This window comes from Danio rerio, chromosome 17 (assembly GCF_049306965.1).
Source record: "Danio rerio strain Tuebingen ecotype United States chromosome 17, GRCz12tu, whole genome shotgun sequence".
In the NCBI taxonomy this organism is placed as follows: domain Eukaryota; kingdom Metazoa; phylum Chordata; class Actinopteri; order Cypriniformes; family Danionidae; genus Danio; species Danio rerio.
The window spans coordinates 33039368-33056532 of NC_133192.1; the positions used below are offsets into that span (position 1 = coordinate 33039368).

Consider the following 17165-nt stretch of genomic DNA (forward strand, 5'->3'; position numbering starts at 1 on the left):
TCAGGAATTGTAGTTTACTAACTAGTTTTTAAAATGTGTACTTTTACTTTCCCTTGAGTATATTTTTAGTGCAGTATCTGTCCTTTTACTCCACTACTTTGCAGTCACTACATTTTTTTCATGTTTTCATTGGCGCTTCATAAATGCAATGAGGTAAAATGCAAGAAGATAAATCTTTACATGCAATGATCGAGAGACTTTATAGACTGCATGTCACTGATGAGAAGATGGATGTTTACTGTGTGAGGACTGAAGCCACCAGATGCCCTTATACAATTACTAAAGCATCTACAGAATGTTATACATTTACACAATCATGCACAAATTGCATGTAAACGCATGAGCCATTCACATCATAACATTCATCACTCACGCATGAGCCATTCACATCATAACATTCATCACTCACTTTCCTCTGAGTACTTTTAAAATTGCAAATTTTTACTCCGACTTTGAGTAATATTTATATATATTTATATTTAAACGTATACGTTTACTCTGCTTGCACTACAATTTTGGGCAAGTAATGGTACTTTTACTTGAGTATGATTTTTCAGAACTCTTTCCACCACTGATAACAACATTGGCATGATTATACAAAAACAGTACATAGGGTTTCAAATTTAAGACTTTTAAGACCCTTTTAAGACCATAAGAATGAAATTTTAGACTTACTCTACGCAGAGTATTTTTATTTCCCTGATTATGGAACTTGGGGAATTTGCTGTAGAAAAAAAGTCTAACAGTTGTTGTAAATTGTATATCTTTGCAATACAAAAACTTGCAAACCTTCAAAAAATCTATAAAAAAAAAAAAGGTTTATTGAGATTTATTGTTGTTGATTGGATGGATGTGGGCCCAACTGAGCTAAATTAAAACTTATTTAAAATGATTTAAGACTTACAACAAATTAAGGCAGTGAAGTCAAGACATTTAAATACTTTTTAAGACACAACGGACCCCCTCAGTGCAGTACTGTAGTTTGCCATTGTTGTGTTGGTTGTAAAAGTGGTGTAAAGTAATGAATTTCAAAAACTAAAATTACTGTAATTAAGTACCTTTTCACAGAAATTGTACTTTATTATTTGTAGTTTAAAGAATTTTTTTATTATTATTTTATGAGTACTTTTTGTCTTCATCTTGCAGTCACTAATATGTTTTTTTTTTCTTTCATTCAGTGATTACAGTGAAGTAGAATAATCGGTCTTGTGGTTCCTGTCCAATCAAATCACACATAGAAATATTGCATCAGACAGACCAACATCAAAACATGGATGATGCTATAAATGCAGCAAAGATGTACAATGTGGAAGCAATAAAAGTGTACAAGACGTCATAAAATAAACATGCAGGACTAAGAGACTGTTTAGTCAATAAATGGCAGATAATTGAACTTGCCTTTAGAAAAACTCTAAAACCTTGGCTCTAAGGGTCAAACAACAAAAAATAAGGAACTTAAAAATAAAATAAAATAAAAATAAAGAATCTTAGTGTGATTCTGGAGTCAGATCTGAGGTTAAATAGTCATGTCAAAGCAGTAAGTAAAACAACATACTATCATCTCAACTAAAAAACAATGCAAGAATTACATGCCTGGTTTTAGTGAAGACTTGTTTATGCTTTTATCAGCAGCAGGGTGGATTACTGTAACAGACCCCTCACTGGCCTTCGCCAAAAGACAGTCAGACAGTTGCAGCTCATCCAGAACGCCGCTGCCAGGATTCTGACCAGAAGCAGAAAGTCAGAGCACATTACACTTGTGCTCAGGTCTTTACACTGGCTCCCAGTTATATTTAATATAGTCTTTAAGAATTACTACTTGTCTATAAATCCCTTTATCAGCTCAGACCTTAATACAGTACAGACATGCTGGCTGATTACAAACCTAACAGATCCCTTAGATCATTAGGGTAAAAAAAATTTGAAATTCTAAGAGTTTAGTCAAAGCAGGCTCATCCACCTTCAGCTATTATGCCCCTCGCTGCTGGAATCAGCTTCCAGAAATGATCAGATGTGCTCCAACATTAGGCACAAATCAAGACTGAAAACACATCTGTTCAGCTGTGCCTTTACTGAATGAGCACTGTGCTACGTCCAACAGATCACACTACTGTGTCTTTCCTTTCTTTTTCATTCTTTTATAACCTGTTTTAACACATTTTAATCTGTTTTTTTTATCAGTTTTAATTATTTTTATTTTGTAGTGTCTTTTATTCTTGTTTATGTAAAGCACTTTGAATTACAATTGTGTATGAAACGTGCTATATAAATAAACTTGCCTTGCATTGCCAAAAACAAACATGGCAATACGCTACATTTTTAATTTGCAATGTAGGTGGAATAGTTTTCACAGCATAATACTAAAAAAAGTTTTAGAAGGGCTGTTTTTTTCTCATACTTAGATTAATTTTAAGATATTTTTACACAACTTGCACAACTGCGAGATGAAAAAATGCAAGATAAAAATTTTTTATTTAGCTTTGTAGTTTTAAAAAGATTGACATAAAAACATCAGCACTGCTAAAACTATTTAATGTTCATATGAATCCATAAAAATGACTGCAAACATTTTATTAAAATTGCAAAGCCAGTAGATGGTGATGTCACACCACGCATCTGCACAAATATGCTCAAGTTGTTTTCTTCTTTGCTTGGTTTTCAAATACTAGCAGATAACTTTAGACCTCTTCTCTCTGGCCTATAAAGAAATTACCAACCTACATCACACATGACGTTACACGACTTCCCGGATGCAAAAAGACACCAGTTGCAATAGCAAACATGTCGTGTACTGCGATAGGATGCCAAAAATAGAAAACGTAACTTTTACCGTACACCACATTGCTTTTAATGCCAACCGCAGACGTCTTTGGCTAAAAGGGAGCTGAAATGAGTGACAACGACCCAATTAAAAATGCTCGACTCTGCTGTTGTCATTTCATATTAGGTGAGTTCAGATGCTGAATCATATGCATTACTAATTTTTAATTGCAGCAATGATTTCAGCAAAAACAGTTAAATATGGTTAAACTGAAGACACTGAATGCTTAGAAAGAAATGTAAAAATGTAAGTTCACATACCCTGTGGTACAGGTGTTCGCTGTCAGAATGCAGTTGTTTTGCTTGTTGATGATTACCCAGGCCTTGTATAGCTCCGTCTTTTTTCCTTGTTTTTGGCTAGGCAGAAGCTCTGTTTTTAGCATTACAACGTTTGAATCTAATGATCATGGAACATTATAACTTGCACCTGACCATACAGAACAAAATTGTTGTCATCCAAAGACTTGTAGGCCTTTAACGTCTCTCCTGTAAAAACTCTTGGAGTTTCAATGAGATTGTATATTTGAGGCTAGATGCTTGGCCAAATGGACCTGTCAGTCGAACGCCGCTCACTTTAATGTTAATTTTGCTGAATAACTGTGCTTATCACTGGGTGACAAGCTGTTATAATGCACTGAAAGCATTATGTAAATAATATATAAAATATGTAATCAATGTGACTTATTTCTAAGACAACAACAAACTCTGTACTGCATTGGATGTCATTCCCTCGCTGTAAATGCAAGCGCTCCCTTTTTTTCCTGCAATCTCGCAGTGCGCACATCCTGAATTTTTACAAACATGGTAATTGGTCTATAGTTAAAAAATTTTTTTTTTAAAAATTATATATATATATATATATATATATATATATATATATATATATATATATATATATATATATATATATATATATATATATATATATTGGACTCGTTGATAATACAGATTTTTAAAATGTATTTTTAGTTTTTAAATTTTATTGTAATATATATTGTCCTGTCTTTCTGTTTATCATTGTTGTCCTGTTTGTGAAGCACTTTGGTCAACATTCATGTTTTTTTAAGGTGCTACTTAAATAAAGTTGACCTTGACTTTGACTGAACATGTAATGCACAAGACGGTACACTCTCACAAAATAACAATGACGATATTATATAATGGCTTTTCACAATAAACTCAACAAAATATTTTTGTTGTTGTTGTTTAAGCATATTCAAAAGCATTGTTGACCAAAGTGCTTCACAAATCAAACAACACACAAAATGTATACAGTATTTACATACATCAACAAAATAAAATAAATTACAATGAAATGCCAGACATAGGAGCATGATCTGATATGCAGTATAAAGGTAAACCATTCTACAGAGGAGGGGCTGCAACCGAAAAAGCCATGTCTCCTTTTGATTTTAATCAAGACTTGGGAACAACAAGTTGAAACTTTACCAACTGAAGGGCTAGACGAAGTATGGTTATAAAGAAACTCACTAAAGTAAGTATGTGCCAGACCAATCAAATCTTTAAAAACAAATATTAAACAACTTTCTGAATCCTATTTATTTGGGAGCCATGCAGTGAACGGACGATAATACTGGGGAAATACTTGCAAATTTATTTTATTTTGAACTGGCTTAAGGAGTGGAATTTAAGGACGAGAATCCCTGAATACAAAATATTAAAATTATCTAAATTGATAAAAACATTAATAACGTCCTCCAAATCTTTGACAGTCAGAAAAGGCTTCAGTTTAACAATATTCCTTAATTGATAGAATCAATCAATCAATTCAAAAGTTAACTAAAAGTAAACCATACCATACCACTTTTTGGGTACTCTTTTGAAAAGGTACCTAGCACGTAAAAAAGGTGGAGCTAGATGCGCAGCTATTGTGTTACAGAGAAACATCACTAGCTGGTGCACAAGCCAGGAAAATGAAAAGAAAGGAACCGCCATTTTTAATTACACAGCTGAGACATTACACCGTAATAATATATACATATAATAATGAGCTATGGTCGACCTGAGCTTAAACAAACCTTGTTGACATCTTGATGAACAGCCACAAAGTCACAAAGAAGTACTTTGTACTGACTGTTGGCTATATTTCATGTTGTTTTTGAACCCAAATAAGGACTAAATGTATGCTGTGTGTAGTTTGTCTGTAATTGGTAACATATCAAAGACTGTAAGGGTCTGTATGTGTTCATATATGTTGCATTTATTTATTTTATATAATTGCAGACGTTAGAGTAGGCTATGACTGATCTGAAGCTATAATCAAATCCTGTTCACAGAAAGGTTAGTAATGAACGTATATACACAAGTATTTATGAGTATAAAGTTTTGTGAGAAGTGATTTCCAAAAGATATGTGAACGACCCGTACAGCTTTACTTTGATTTCCTTGAGCAAGAATGATGTTGACTGAAACTATCTGTCGTACACCATACCCATTAGTACACTTTTGGCAGTGGAAATGCAAGCCTGATAAAGGTGACCCGTACCAACCTGTCCTGTACTGTACTGTGGCACTCAGTGGAAATGGGCCATTAGGTTTAAAAGGAACTAATTGATTATTATAGAAACACTCGGAGGGCCAAACACTAACTTACAGTAAGTCTTTGATTGATTCTGGTGTAAAAATATTCCTCCCATGATCCATTCCATAATATTGTTAAAAAAAGGACTGTTAAGCCAAATTTTCTCCCGTTTTTGTAGGCATATAAAGCTGAGTATCATCAGCGTAAAGATGACGGCTTTGGTAAAAATGGTCTAAGTGAGTTACTTTTGGGATCCTTATCAGATTTAATGTGACCGAGAGGACATCACTTGACGCAGAATGTCCCTTACAATCATTCAATCATTAACTAGAACATATCTGAACTGCTGATAACAATCTACATCACCAGATGTCAAGAGCAGGCAGTGATTCATCGGCTAATCGTATAAGGTTACCTTCAACTCCTGGGTCAAGCCAACCGCAGGGATTTACTGTTCTTTGTGGTGTGAAGGGTGTATTTAACACATCTTCACCTAACAGGACTTACGCAACAGCAACATTTCAGTGCAAGTGCTGCTCTGAAGAAGCCAGAGGACCCTTAAACCACCTTAATATTGATTCAATGAATGTCACGAAATAAATGTCAACAGCGTGACAAAGTCAAACTGCATCAGAGGGAACAGTTGTCTAAATAAGCCCATCTGCTCTGCTGCTCCACAGGACACAGCAGCCCTGAAATCAAAGTGTTTCATTATTATGTAGTAGGTGTGACAGACATCAAGAAGGAACAAAATAATTACAGGATAATTGTGTCTGGCTGGACCTCGTGAGGCTGTTATTCGCATCTTGTGTCAATATTACATGCACTTAACGGTTTTTGGTACCTTTCACTTTCACAAAAAGCCATGAGTTTTAGAGAAACAAATGGTGAAAACATGCTGTTTTACAGTGAGAACTGTATAATATTATGCTTACACCATTTTGAAAGATTAACTTTCCAGTAGCATGGAAAGAGGGTAGTTGTGCGCAAATTGGGATCCATTGGCCTAAAAGAGGGATTTTTATGGAAGCCTGAGTGGTTAGTGGTTAGCACTGTCGCCTCACAGCAAGAAGGTCACCGGTTCGAGTCCCGGCTGCTCCAGTTTCCGCTATAGTCCAAAGACATGCGCTATAAGTGAATTGGGTAAGCTTAATTGTCCATAGTGCAAGAGTGTATGGGTGTTTCCCAGTACTGGATGGTAGCTGGTAGGGCATCCACTACGCAAAGCATACGCTAGAATAGTTGCCGGTTCATTCTGCTGTGGCGACCTCTGAAATAGAGGCCAAGTCGAAGGAAAATAAACAAATAAAGTGTTTTTTCTCATTTTCAAGTTTCTAACTTAAATCATAACATCATTCTAAGGCAAAAACCTAAATTTTGTAGAATAGGGAGAAAAGTACCTTTCTTGTGATAAACTAACTTTAACATGAAGGTTGTGGATAGCAACCGGGGGGAAAGGGGGCTACATCCCCCTCACTTTTAGAGGCAGAGGAAGACCATTTAGAAAAGGGGAATAATAATTAAATGAATGTAAACTTTCATCTCCACCCCCCAACACACACACTTTTAAATGTGTGTTAGCCCATGGTTGAGGGTACTTCTTTTAATTGCCCTTTTTGTTTTTTCTGTTTTCATTTTTTTTTTTTATATATAACTGGTTTTTGATGTAAAGTGGATTCAAATTGCACAGCATGATAGATGTAAATCATTTAAATTTGATATTTTTTTAACAGTGTAGTGCTGAATATGCTTAATTCACCAATTCAACCATTACCCAAAATGTTTTAGAAAAAAAGACTATTTCAGTTTTCAGCATTTGCTACTTTTTAGCTGTCGATCTGTCCATATGATCAAAAGACCAGACTATCAACACATACTATGCATTAATCAAAAAAGACTAATCGCTGACTAATTACTAAAACTGTGAGCTATTTGATTTTGCCTGTTTTTATATAGGCTGAGCACAAACGCTCTGCTTACAGATGACGATGAAGTGATGCACTTTAGAACACACTTATTGAGCCTCTTTAATGTTTGATGCTAAAAGCAAACCCTTTGATCTGTGTTTAGAAATTCAGACCTGTAATTACAGGACGATTATGCAGCTTCCTTAGCAAAGAAAGTCCATTTCAACCAAAGACATCGTCTAAAGTCATGCTGAGCTCCACTTATGCAGTACAGTACATATGTACAATCGCACACTTTGTGCAGAAAACTAAAATGTTCTTAAAGTTATAGTCGACATTTTGTCATTTTAGTGATTCATGGTGTGGGAAGAATCAAATGCAGGTTCATTGCAAACCACTGAGAGATTTTCAACACTATACAGAGAAACTTATGTCAGCACCTTGGTAAACATAAGTAAAAAAGGTTGTGGGAAAAATCTATATCGTTTTAACGTTATCTTTTGCTTAAAGCAGGAGTGTCCAAAGTCAGTCCTGGAGAGCCGGTGTTCTGCATATTTTAGTTCCAACACCAATTAAACACACCTGAACCAGTTAATCAAGCTTTTTCTAGCTATACTAGAAACTTCCAGGCAGTTGTGTTAAAGGACGTTGGAGTTAAACTATGCAGAATACCGGCCATCCAGGACCAAGTTTAGACACCCCTGGCTTAAAGAAATACAGTAGTTCAACCCAAAATGAAAATTCTGTCATCATTTACTAATGCTCCACTTTTTTCAAACCTGTTTGAGTTTCTTTCTTCTGTTAAACACAAAAGAAGAAATACTGAAGAGTGTTGGGAAAAAAGCCATTAATATCCATTGTATATTTTGATCCTACACTCTCAGAAATAAAGGTACAGGAGCTGTCACTGAGGCATACCTTTTGAAAAGGTACATATTTTTACACAAAAAGTTCACAATGGTACCTTAAACGTGCATATTAGTACCCAAATGTACCTAAAAAGTACCTTTAAACATGTACCTTTTGAAAAGGTTGTGCCCCAGTGACAGTACCTTTATTTCTCCCTGTACCTGTACCTTTTTTTCTGAGAGTGTACTGGGGCTGTCAATGGCGGCTTTTTTCCAACATTTTCATTTTTGGATGAACTAAAAACTCTTGTCAAAACAAACAAATGCAAACACAAGCACAGTTTTATCAAAATTATCTCTTTGTTAAAAATATGTCTATTACAATTGCCCCTATTCATTCATAAGAGCAAAATGTATATAAATCAAATTCCATTAATTTTTTACTTTTTTATCTGATATAAAGAGCTTTGATTTGAGGCAATAGTTTGTGGCTATTAAGAAAATATATCAAAAATGAACACTGAAAATACCCATTTCCCACCACTAGAAGCAAATGTGTGGCCAAAAATAATCTCCAAGACTCACAGCTGGAAATCTGCAGTAGTCTTGAGGTCAAAAAACTCAAGTGTCTTCCTTTTTCTACTTTTTTTTATTATTTAAGTAAATAATCAAAATGTTAAACGATAAGGTTAAACAATAAAAACTATTTGCTCATATGTTGCCAATATTCATTGAGGGCACTGTAGAAGGCTGTTCACTGAATAAAACATTGCTGGAGTATTTCACAAATTGCAGCACACTCACACTCTACTAAACTAGAAAGTCCTGCAGGGATGACGTCAAAAATCAAACTACCAGTATGACATTTTGACACCAATCAAGATTGATTCAACTGTTACATAAAATAGTTTGGAAGAAAGTACTGTTCCAGTATTCAGCATTGTACTGTAGGGGACTGTAGCATACTGTACAGTGTACACTGAACAAAACATTGCTGGAGCATTTCACAAATTACAGCACTCAGAGGCTTTCACCATAAGCTATATCATCCCTGTTACTATGGTTTCATGTGTCAGCAATTTTTCATGTAATATAGCAAGAAGGACAAAGTGTTGACAAAACTGCTCATTAAAAATGTGAGTCTGATTTATGGAAAGAAAAACATTACATTTTAGCTGAGCAAACTATCAGATTAAATAGAAAACAAATGGAGACTTTAGTCAGAGATTTTCTTCACAGCTTCATCTCCTAAAAAAGCCCTATTAATTACACATAACTTCAACAGTTTTTAATTTTTTCCAGATACCTCATAGGAGGGCTGCACGATATTGGAAAAATATGATATTGTGTTATTTTATTTTTCTGCTATGAATATTGTGATATGAAGACAGTTTCAGAAGATTGTTTGAATAGCTTAACAGTATTAAGGTATAGAAATTGAATACTTTTCTTACTTTATTTGTCTTGTTTCAATCCCAAATATATAAAAAAAAATCTAAGACCCATTAAAAATATTGTTTAGTTTTCACCGTCAAAAGAATTAAGTGAAAACTTTGCTTGTTTCAAAGAAATGATCTGTCAGGGGGATAAGAATAGTAATCTTGTTTTCGCATAGAAATGTAGATATTTGGACTAGAAACAAGACATTTTTTTTTTCATAAATCAAATAAATTGAAATTCCATATAAATACAGTGATTAAATACAATTCTGCAGTTCCTGGTCAACTATAATTCAGACTTAGCATTGCATATCCTGTGATGTGACTATTGAGGACACATTGCGATATTAATGCTGAATCGATATATTGGGCAGCCCTACTGTACCTCATAGTGTCTAATTCTGTTGAAATAGATTAGACAGAAATAGATAGAAACATTAATTTAAAAAAAATATATATAGGAACTTGATGTCTGCTTGGACAACTTTTGATAATAAATAATAATTCTGCAGTTTAACACTGACTTTTATATACTTTTTTTTTTAAAAATGAATTGTATAAGAAATAAGGTATATAGAAATAAATCTATAAAATTATAGGGGAAAAACTGTCAGCTCATTTTTTATTAACTGGTTTCTGTGTCTTCATTTGACCAACTTGACCAACCCAGTCAAATTATTGTTTCAAACAAGAAAAAATATTAAACTTTGTTCAACATTTCAACAGTATTAAAAACAGAAATCAAGATCATTTTTATATATATATATATATATATATATATATATATATATATATATATATATATATATATATATATATATATATATATATATATATATATATATAAATTTATTTATTTATTTATTTTCTTTTCGGCTTAGTCCCTTTATTAATCTAGGGTCGCCACAGTGGAATGAACCGGCAACTTATCCAGCATATGTGTTACGCAGCAGATGCCCTTCCAGCCGCAAACCATCACTGTAAAACCCATAAACACTTATTCGCACACACTCATACACTATGGACAATTTAGCTTACCCAATTCACCTGTACCGCATGTCTTTGGACTGTGGGGGAAACAGGAGCACCCAGAGGAAACCCACGCAAACGCAGGTAGAACATGCAAACTCCACACAGAAACGCCAACTGACCTAGCCAAGGCATGTACCAGTGACCTTCTTGCTGTGAGGCGACAGCACTGCCTACTGCACCACTGCATCACCTAACATTGCACATTATTAATCAAAAATGATGAGACATTAATAGTTGTCTTTATAGAAAATGATCTTTGGATAATATTCCAATGATTCTGACCTAATAATTTTGACCCACAAAATGTATTTTGGGTTATTTACTGTATGTTTTACTGTATCCAGTGTTGCATTATCCTTATCATATCATAAAATGCAGTCCTACTGCACCAAACACTCCATGCATAATCCATGTAAAATGATTCCCCATGCCTGACGTGTTTTTAATCTCAGGAAATTCTCATACATCTGCTCTGGTTCTTCCTTTGGCTTCTCTGTACAACAAGGGACAGATTTATCCTGCTATTTCTGGTCTTCATCGCCCAAAGGGTGTGATTTATGATTTAACTTTAGCAATTACCTGTTACCAGTAAATAGGCAGCCACCTGTCGGATTCACGTCACTATAGAGTTCAAATGATCTCCTAAAAATAGTGAGCTGTAGTTTGACATTATAAAAACACTTTATTATGTATCATATACCTTGCTCAATTAAAGCACAGGCAAGAATACAAATGTAGTAAACCTAAGGTCAGATCTTACCATGTCGGTCAACATATAATCTGAATTGTTGGAAATCGAGTTCAATAAGCTTCAGATGGCAGGTCTTTAGATCGCCATTTTAATGACTTTCTAATGCATATTTCATATTGCTTGATTTGGCAAGCTGTAAAGTGCATATTTCATATAGCTTGATCTGCTTTAATGTGATTGGCTGGATTCAGGTTAGCTTTGAAAGTCATGTAAAATTGATGAATTTACTTATAGCCAAAAGGTTACATTTGGATTTTACTTACAGTCAATTTTACATTCAAAATTCATAAAACAAGCAATCTCAGCTTGAAATCTGCATGTCTGCAGAATGATCACAATCTCTTCACTGACTACATAATGCATATTTCATATTTTGCTTGATCTGGGAACTGTGAGGCCGTCGTGGGATTGGCTAGATTCAGGCTATAGCTTTGGTTTTTACCAGTCTTCCTCTCTGTGTTTATGTAATAGTTTAAATGCATGACTTGGATGAGTGGAAAATAAATATAAACATCCAACATTTTTGTTTGTTTTACAGAAGTTTTTTTAATCAATTTTATTATTAAGCACATACAGTAGTTACTTTATAATTTCAAGGGAACAGGTTTAATCGTGTTTTAAAAGTAAAGTCAACTAATCAGTTTCAAAGCGATGGATTTACTCACTTTATAAAAATCAACTCATTACATTTAACAGTGTAGGATTACTCTGTTTTTATAGTACAGTCAACTAATCATTTTCAAAGCAATGGACTTACTCATGTTTATAAAGGCAACTAGTCGCATTCAACAGTGTAGGATTACTCCATTTTTATAAGCAAAGTCAACTAATGTTTTAAGGCAATGGATTTACTCACTTTATAAAGTTAAGTCAACTAATCAAATTTTACAGTGTAGGATTACTATGTTTTTCAAGTCAACTAATTGTTTTCAAAGCAACAGATTTACTCACTTTATAAAAGTCAGGTCAACTCATCACATTTAACAGTGTAGGATTACTCAGTGCTTTTAAGTAAAGTCAACTAATGTTTTTAAAGCAATGAGTTTACTCATGTTTTAAACGTCAAGTCAACTAATGACATTTAACAGTGTAGGATTGCAACGTTTTTATAAGTAAACAAATCATTTTCGTAGCAATGGATTTACTTATGTTTTAAAACTCAAGTCAGTTAATCGCAATAACGGTGTAGGATTACTCAGTTCTTTTAAGTCAACGAATCATTTTCAAACCAACTGATTTACTTACACTTTAAAAGTAAAGTCAACTTCTCGCATTTAACAGTGTAAGATTACAAAGTTTTTATAAGTAAAGTCAACTAATCACATTTAACAGAGTAGGATTACTCAATTTTAATAAGTCAACTATTCGCATTTTACACTGCAGGATTTTATTTTATTTTGGTTTTTAATTCCGTAACACTGAATTTAGTGAGCAGCAATTAGTCCATAACTGATGTCGATATTTGTCACTTGCTCACTCATCCAAACTTTTATCATTTAATGTTAAGAGTTTTGATGATGTTTTAAATGAGAAATGTTCAAAAAGACATGGATTTACTAGATATGTTGCTGCATTATCAAATCTTTTGTCTGAAACCAGCTGTAAAACGTCTAAAAATCCCCTGCAAAATGGGTTAAAGCAGCTTTTTGCTTGTTAAAACTCCTTATATAAAGTCAGCTAGGAGTTTTTATGGGACAACTTAATTGTTTCAAGTCCAATCCATTTAAATATGTTCAAAATAATAGGTTAATTTCTTCATGTTGTCCCAACACAGATCGGTTATGCGAAACCCAGCATTTTTTACAGTTTATGTTATTTCTCATTCTTCTGACTGTTTCTTTTCTATCTCAATAATGCTCCTGCTGTGGTTAGAAAATCTGCCAATACGACAAATGCTAAATAAACGACAAAGCATCTGAACTAGAAATTAGAATCTGTCTCGTAATTCTTACTTTTCTAAAGCTCTGACATTGACAATCCCTGGATGGGTAAATATCCTCAAAGCTGACTGTAAGCTGACAGGACAGACGCATAATATATGATATCCGAGCGCAGCTCTCGGTTTTCGATGTTCAAAAGCATAACGTTTTAGTAATATTACACACAGGGGTTGTTAGGTCATTTCTGTGTGAATCAGCGAGGTAATTTTCTTTGGCTTAGAAAGAAACAGTATAGAAAAATGAACAACGCTGGAGAAATATTATCTAGAGACAGTATTCACCTACATACTTCTTGTACTGTATGTGTCTCAAGTTGCTTAAAAATGGCCTTTGGCTTTTGTCAATCTGACATCTCTGTGTTTAATCTTACTAAAAGCTCAGCTCAACAAAGAACAGCAGAATTACACACAGCCGAGTCTGTGTGTGCCAAAAAAATCAATAAACACACAAATAAATACATAAATACGTTAGACAGTTAACGTATGTACAGTCTTGAATACTAAATGGCTAGAGTGCTGAACACTGCAGAGAAGTGACGTACTGTTCAACGTGAAGTGAAACTGCTTGTGTGGACCACTCTTCCCAGATTGCTAATTAGACGTGAAGGCTATTACATAAAAATTGACCTTATAACAGCAACGGTCTCATTACATAAATCATAAATACTCTTGCCGAACTCCTGACTAATGGACAACAAACATAAGCTGATAATCTGTGATGCTGATGAGGTCTTTCTTTATGAGCAGGACAGATGAGCTACTAATCAACAGGATTAGATTAAATATCACATTTCAGAGACACAGACAGCATAAATTAAACGTATAATTTTTAAATAAAATCTGTTTTAAGAAGTCTGTCATCCAAACTAACAATGTAATATCAAAAATGTTTCGAGTATATAGGGCTAAACAATATATCATTTCAGCATCGGTATCGCAATGTGATCATTCGCAAAAATCACATCGCGAGTACATGAGAATATCTGTGCTTTTTGAGGCCTGTGACTGTTTGAAAGTTTTAAAAGCAATCAGACATAAGAAAATGTACCGTTTGTAACTTTGACGAAATAAAAAATTATTAATTTTATTTAATTGTTTATAGACTATGCAGTATTATTTTACATTTATTATTCAATTACTATATTCCTGAATACAATTCAACTCCTCGAAAACAATGAAACGCTGTTTATTTAATGTGTATCTTTTTTTCTTTATTGCTTTTATCTATGCTTATAGATTATTTCTTATATTTTATGCATATGCCATTTATGCCACTATATCATCCCAATCAACTATGACATGCTGTTTTCAATTGGTTTATTGGTCAGAAATTACTTTTTTATGGTCCAGAATACATTTTTGTGGGCCTTTTTTTAATCTTTTATATTCTTGGCTGTTTTATGGATTGTTTCATAACACTTTTACTGTTACCAGGTTGTGTTAAAATAATTCCATGAATAAATTTGGTTGCACCTTATTTTAATTTTAAGATACAATTCTCACAAATAATAAACCATCAACTATGACATTTGCCTCAATAAAGCCCTAATTTGCTGCTTATTAGTAGTTATTAAGGTAGTAGTTTGGTTTAGGTATTGAACATAGATTTAAAATAAGATCATGCAGAATTTGTACTTTATTACTAATAAACAGCCATAATAAACAGGTAATATGTTGGCCCACACTGAATCTGCATGTTTGGAAGAATTTTACCCCATCATTGAGTCCATTTATTTACTTGTGAAAATTGATATTTATTTAGTTTTTATATTAATTTCAGTAATATTATAGCCTAATATGAAAATTTTCTTATGATTTATTTACAAAACAATCTACAAAGTATGTTCTTTCTTTTAGTAGATATATTATATGATAGACTTGCTTTTTTAACCCAAAAAGTTAATATAATTGGATTAAAATAAAAGTTAAAAAGGTATTTTTATTATGTCACATATTAAGTTTTTAGGTATGATACTCAACAAAATTTTCTGCAGAAATAGCTATAAGTCACCAGTAATAGTAAGAATTATTACTTAAACTAAAGTAGGAATACTGTAAAAATATTTGCATATTAAGAAATGTTCACTAAAATGTTCTTTGAAGAACCATTTTTTTTGTGGAAAAAAATATCCTTTTAAAAGCTTTAAAATATCTTTTTCTACTTGTTATGCAAAAAAAGTTAAACAAAAAATGTCTACTTGTTAAGCAATATAGTGCAGCAACTGAATAAGATAAAAATCTAAATAAGGATTTTTTGTTTTACAATAGTAAATATTTTCCCTGAATACTGACTCATTTTAAAAAAGAATATTTTCAAGAGGGCTGAGATGAAAACAACAGTTTTGTCCTAAACCGCAGAACAGATGAACCTCCTCAATTGCTCATATCTGAGAACTATTAGTTCTTCCCAGAGTCTGAACTCTTAGGGTACTTTATTTAATTAGTATGACACCACAAATTTGGCCAGCATATTCTGAGATGTCAAAGGGTTTTATGCCTCAGAATAAATTAACTTCATTTCAAAGTACTGTTGAAATCTGGGCCATGTAAAAGACCAGTTCAGGCACTGTTTAAAAATCATTATGTGGAAATGTGAAATCCACTTAAGCCTACATGTGTTTGCCAATTGACTCCAATCAAAGTGAAATTAGCGGTTTCATGTTTCCCACGAGACCGACTGGAATTAATTTAAAGCCATCAAAGTCTGAATGCATTTATATCAGCGTTTCAGTATTTAACGTCGAAAGAAAACAGCAGGCCAGAATAAATTTGCAAAACACTCACCTGTGAAGATGAAAAGGGCAAGTTTTACAAAAGTTTGTCGAGTAATATAATCCATGGCTCCTTAAAAAGGATCCCGGAGATAAAGTGTTTGTTAGCCTAATCTCTCTGTCCACTTTTACTCCTGGCGCGGGAAAAAAAAAGATTTATATTAGCAGATTAAGCGTCTTTCCTTAACTCCAGTTTGGTCTCGTGGCTCCAGCTTCTCGCGCCTCAGAGCTGCTGTGATTCATTATGATGCTGATGCTGCAGCGTCTCTCTCTCTCTCTCTCTCTCTCTCTCTCTCTCTCTCTCTCTCTCTCTCTCTCTCTCTCTCTCTCTCTCTCTCTCTTTCTGCTACTGTTTCAGTGTGTTTCTGATCAACCGTCGCTCGGTCCTAATGCCGGTTAGTCACAGACAGTAGGTCAGTCAAAGGTGTAATCAGTCATTTTCTACATATTGCTCATTTGTTTTACCAGTCAGGGATTCGATTTAAAGGAACCATCGCTGCTTTGGGAAAAACATGTACATTAACAGAAGGTGTAAGCTAGCTACATGTTTATCAGTGGATAAAAAGCAGATTTATGCAGCAGCAGGTCGCCCTCTCATGTGCTATAGCTTTGTTGACATAATTTGACTAGCTTTTTCAAGTAATTAGCTTAATTATGGTGTGTCTAAGTTGTACTGAGAAGTTTTTGACTCAGAAACTCTGGCTCTGGTGTTCTATTTATATGTAAGTGGACTTTGAAGTGGGCAGCCATCTAATTAAAGGTGTCCATGATTATGTTTTCACTTTTTAAAATTTAGTATTAAAGTGAAAATTATCTTTTGTAAGCTGTTTGGACAGAACTGTATGTAGTGTGTCCACAGTCATAGTGGTGATATAAAGACATTAAAGGTTCGTACACACCGGGACACTTTTGTTTGCATTTATCCTCAGCGTTTTTCAAGACGTTTTTCCGGGTTCAAACCCAAGCGATTATTACTGGCGTCGAGCAGAAGAGCATGCAAAATCACTCTTTGCCGTTAGATGGCGCTACACAACTTTAAGCTTCTGACACCCGCTTGTAACACAGAAGAAGACAGAAAGTTGACATGATTGTTGTTATGGATGGTTCAAGCAGCAG

The 17165-nt window shown here is 33.9% G+C and overlaps 1 protein-coding gene across 3 annotated transcripts in view; it reads right to left on the minus strand.

The window, feature by feature from the left end:
* Positions 1 to 17165, minus strand: part of ltk (leukocyte receptor tyrosine kinase) — a 227415-nt gene that overhangs the window by 162978 nt on the left and 47272 nt on the right. The window contains exon 1 of one of the 3 annotated variants that reach the window (XM_005158786.6): positions 16063 to 16285. The exons of 1 other annotated variant lie outside the window; for it this stretch is intronic. In XM_005158786.6, coding sequence (XP_005158843.2) covers positions 16063 to 16117 — 55 coding nt within the window. In that variant the 5' untranslated portion in view covers positions 16118 to 16285. 3 annotated transcript variants of the gene reach the window in all.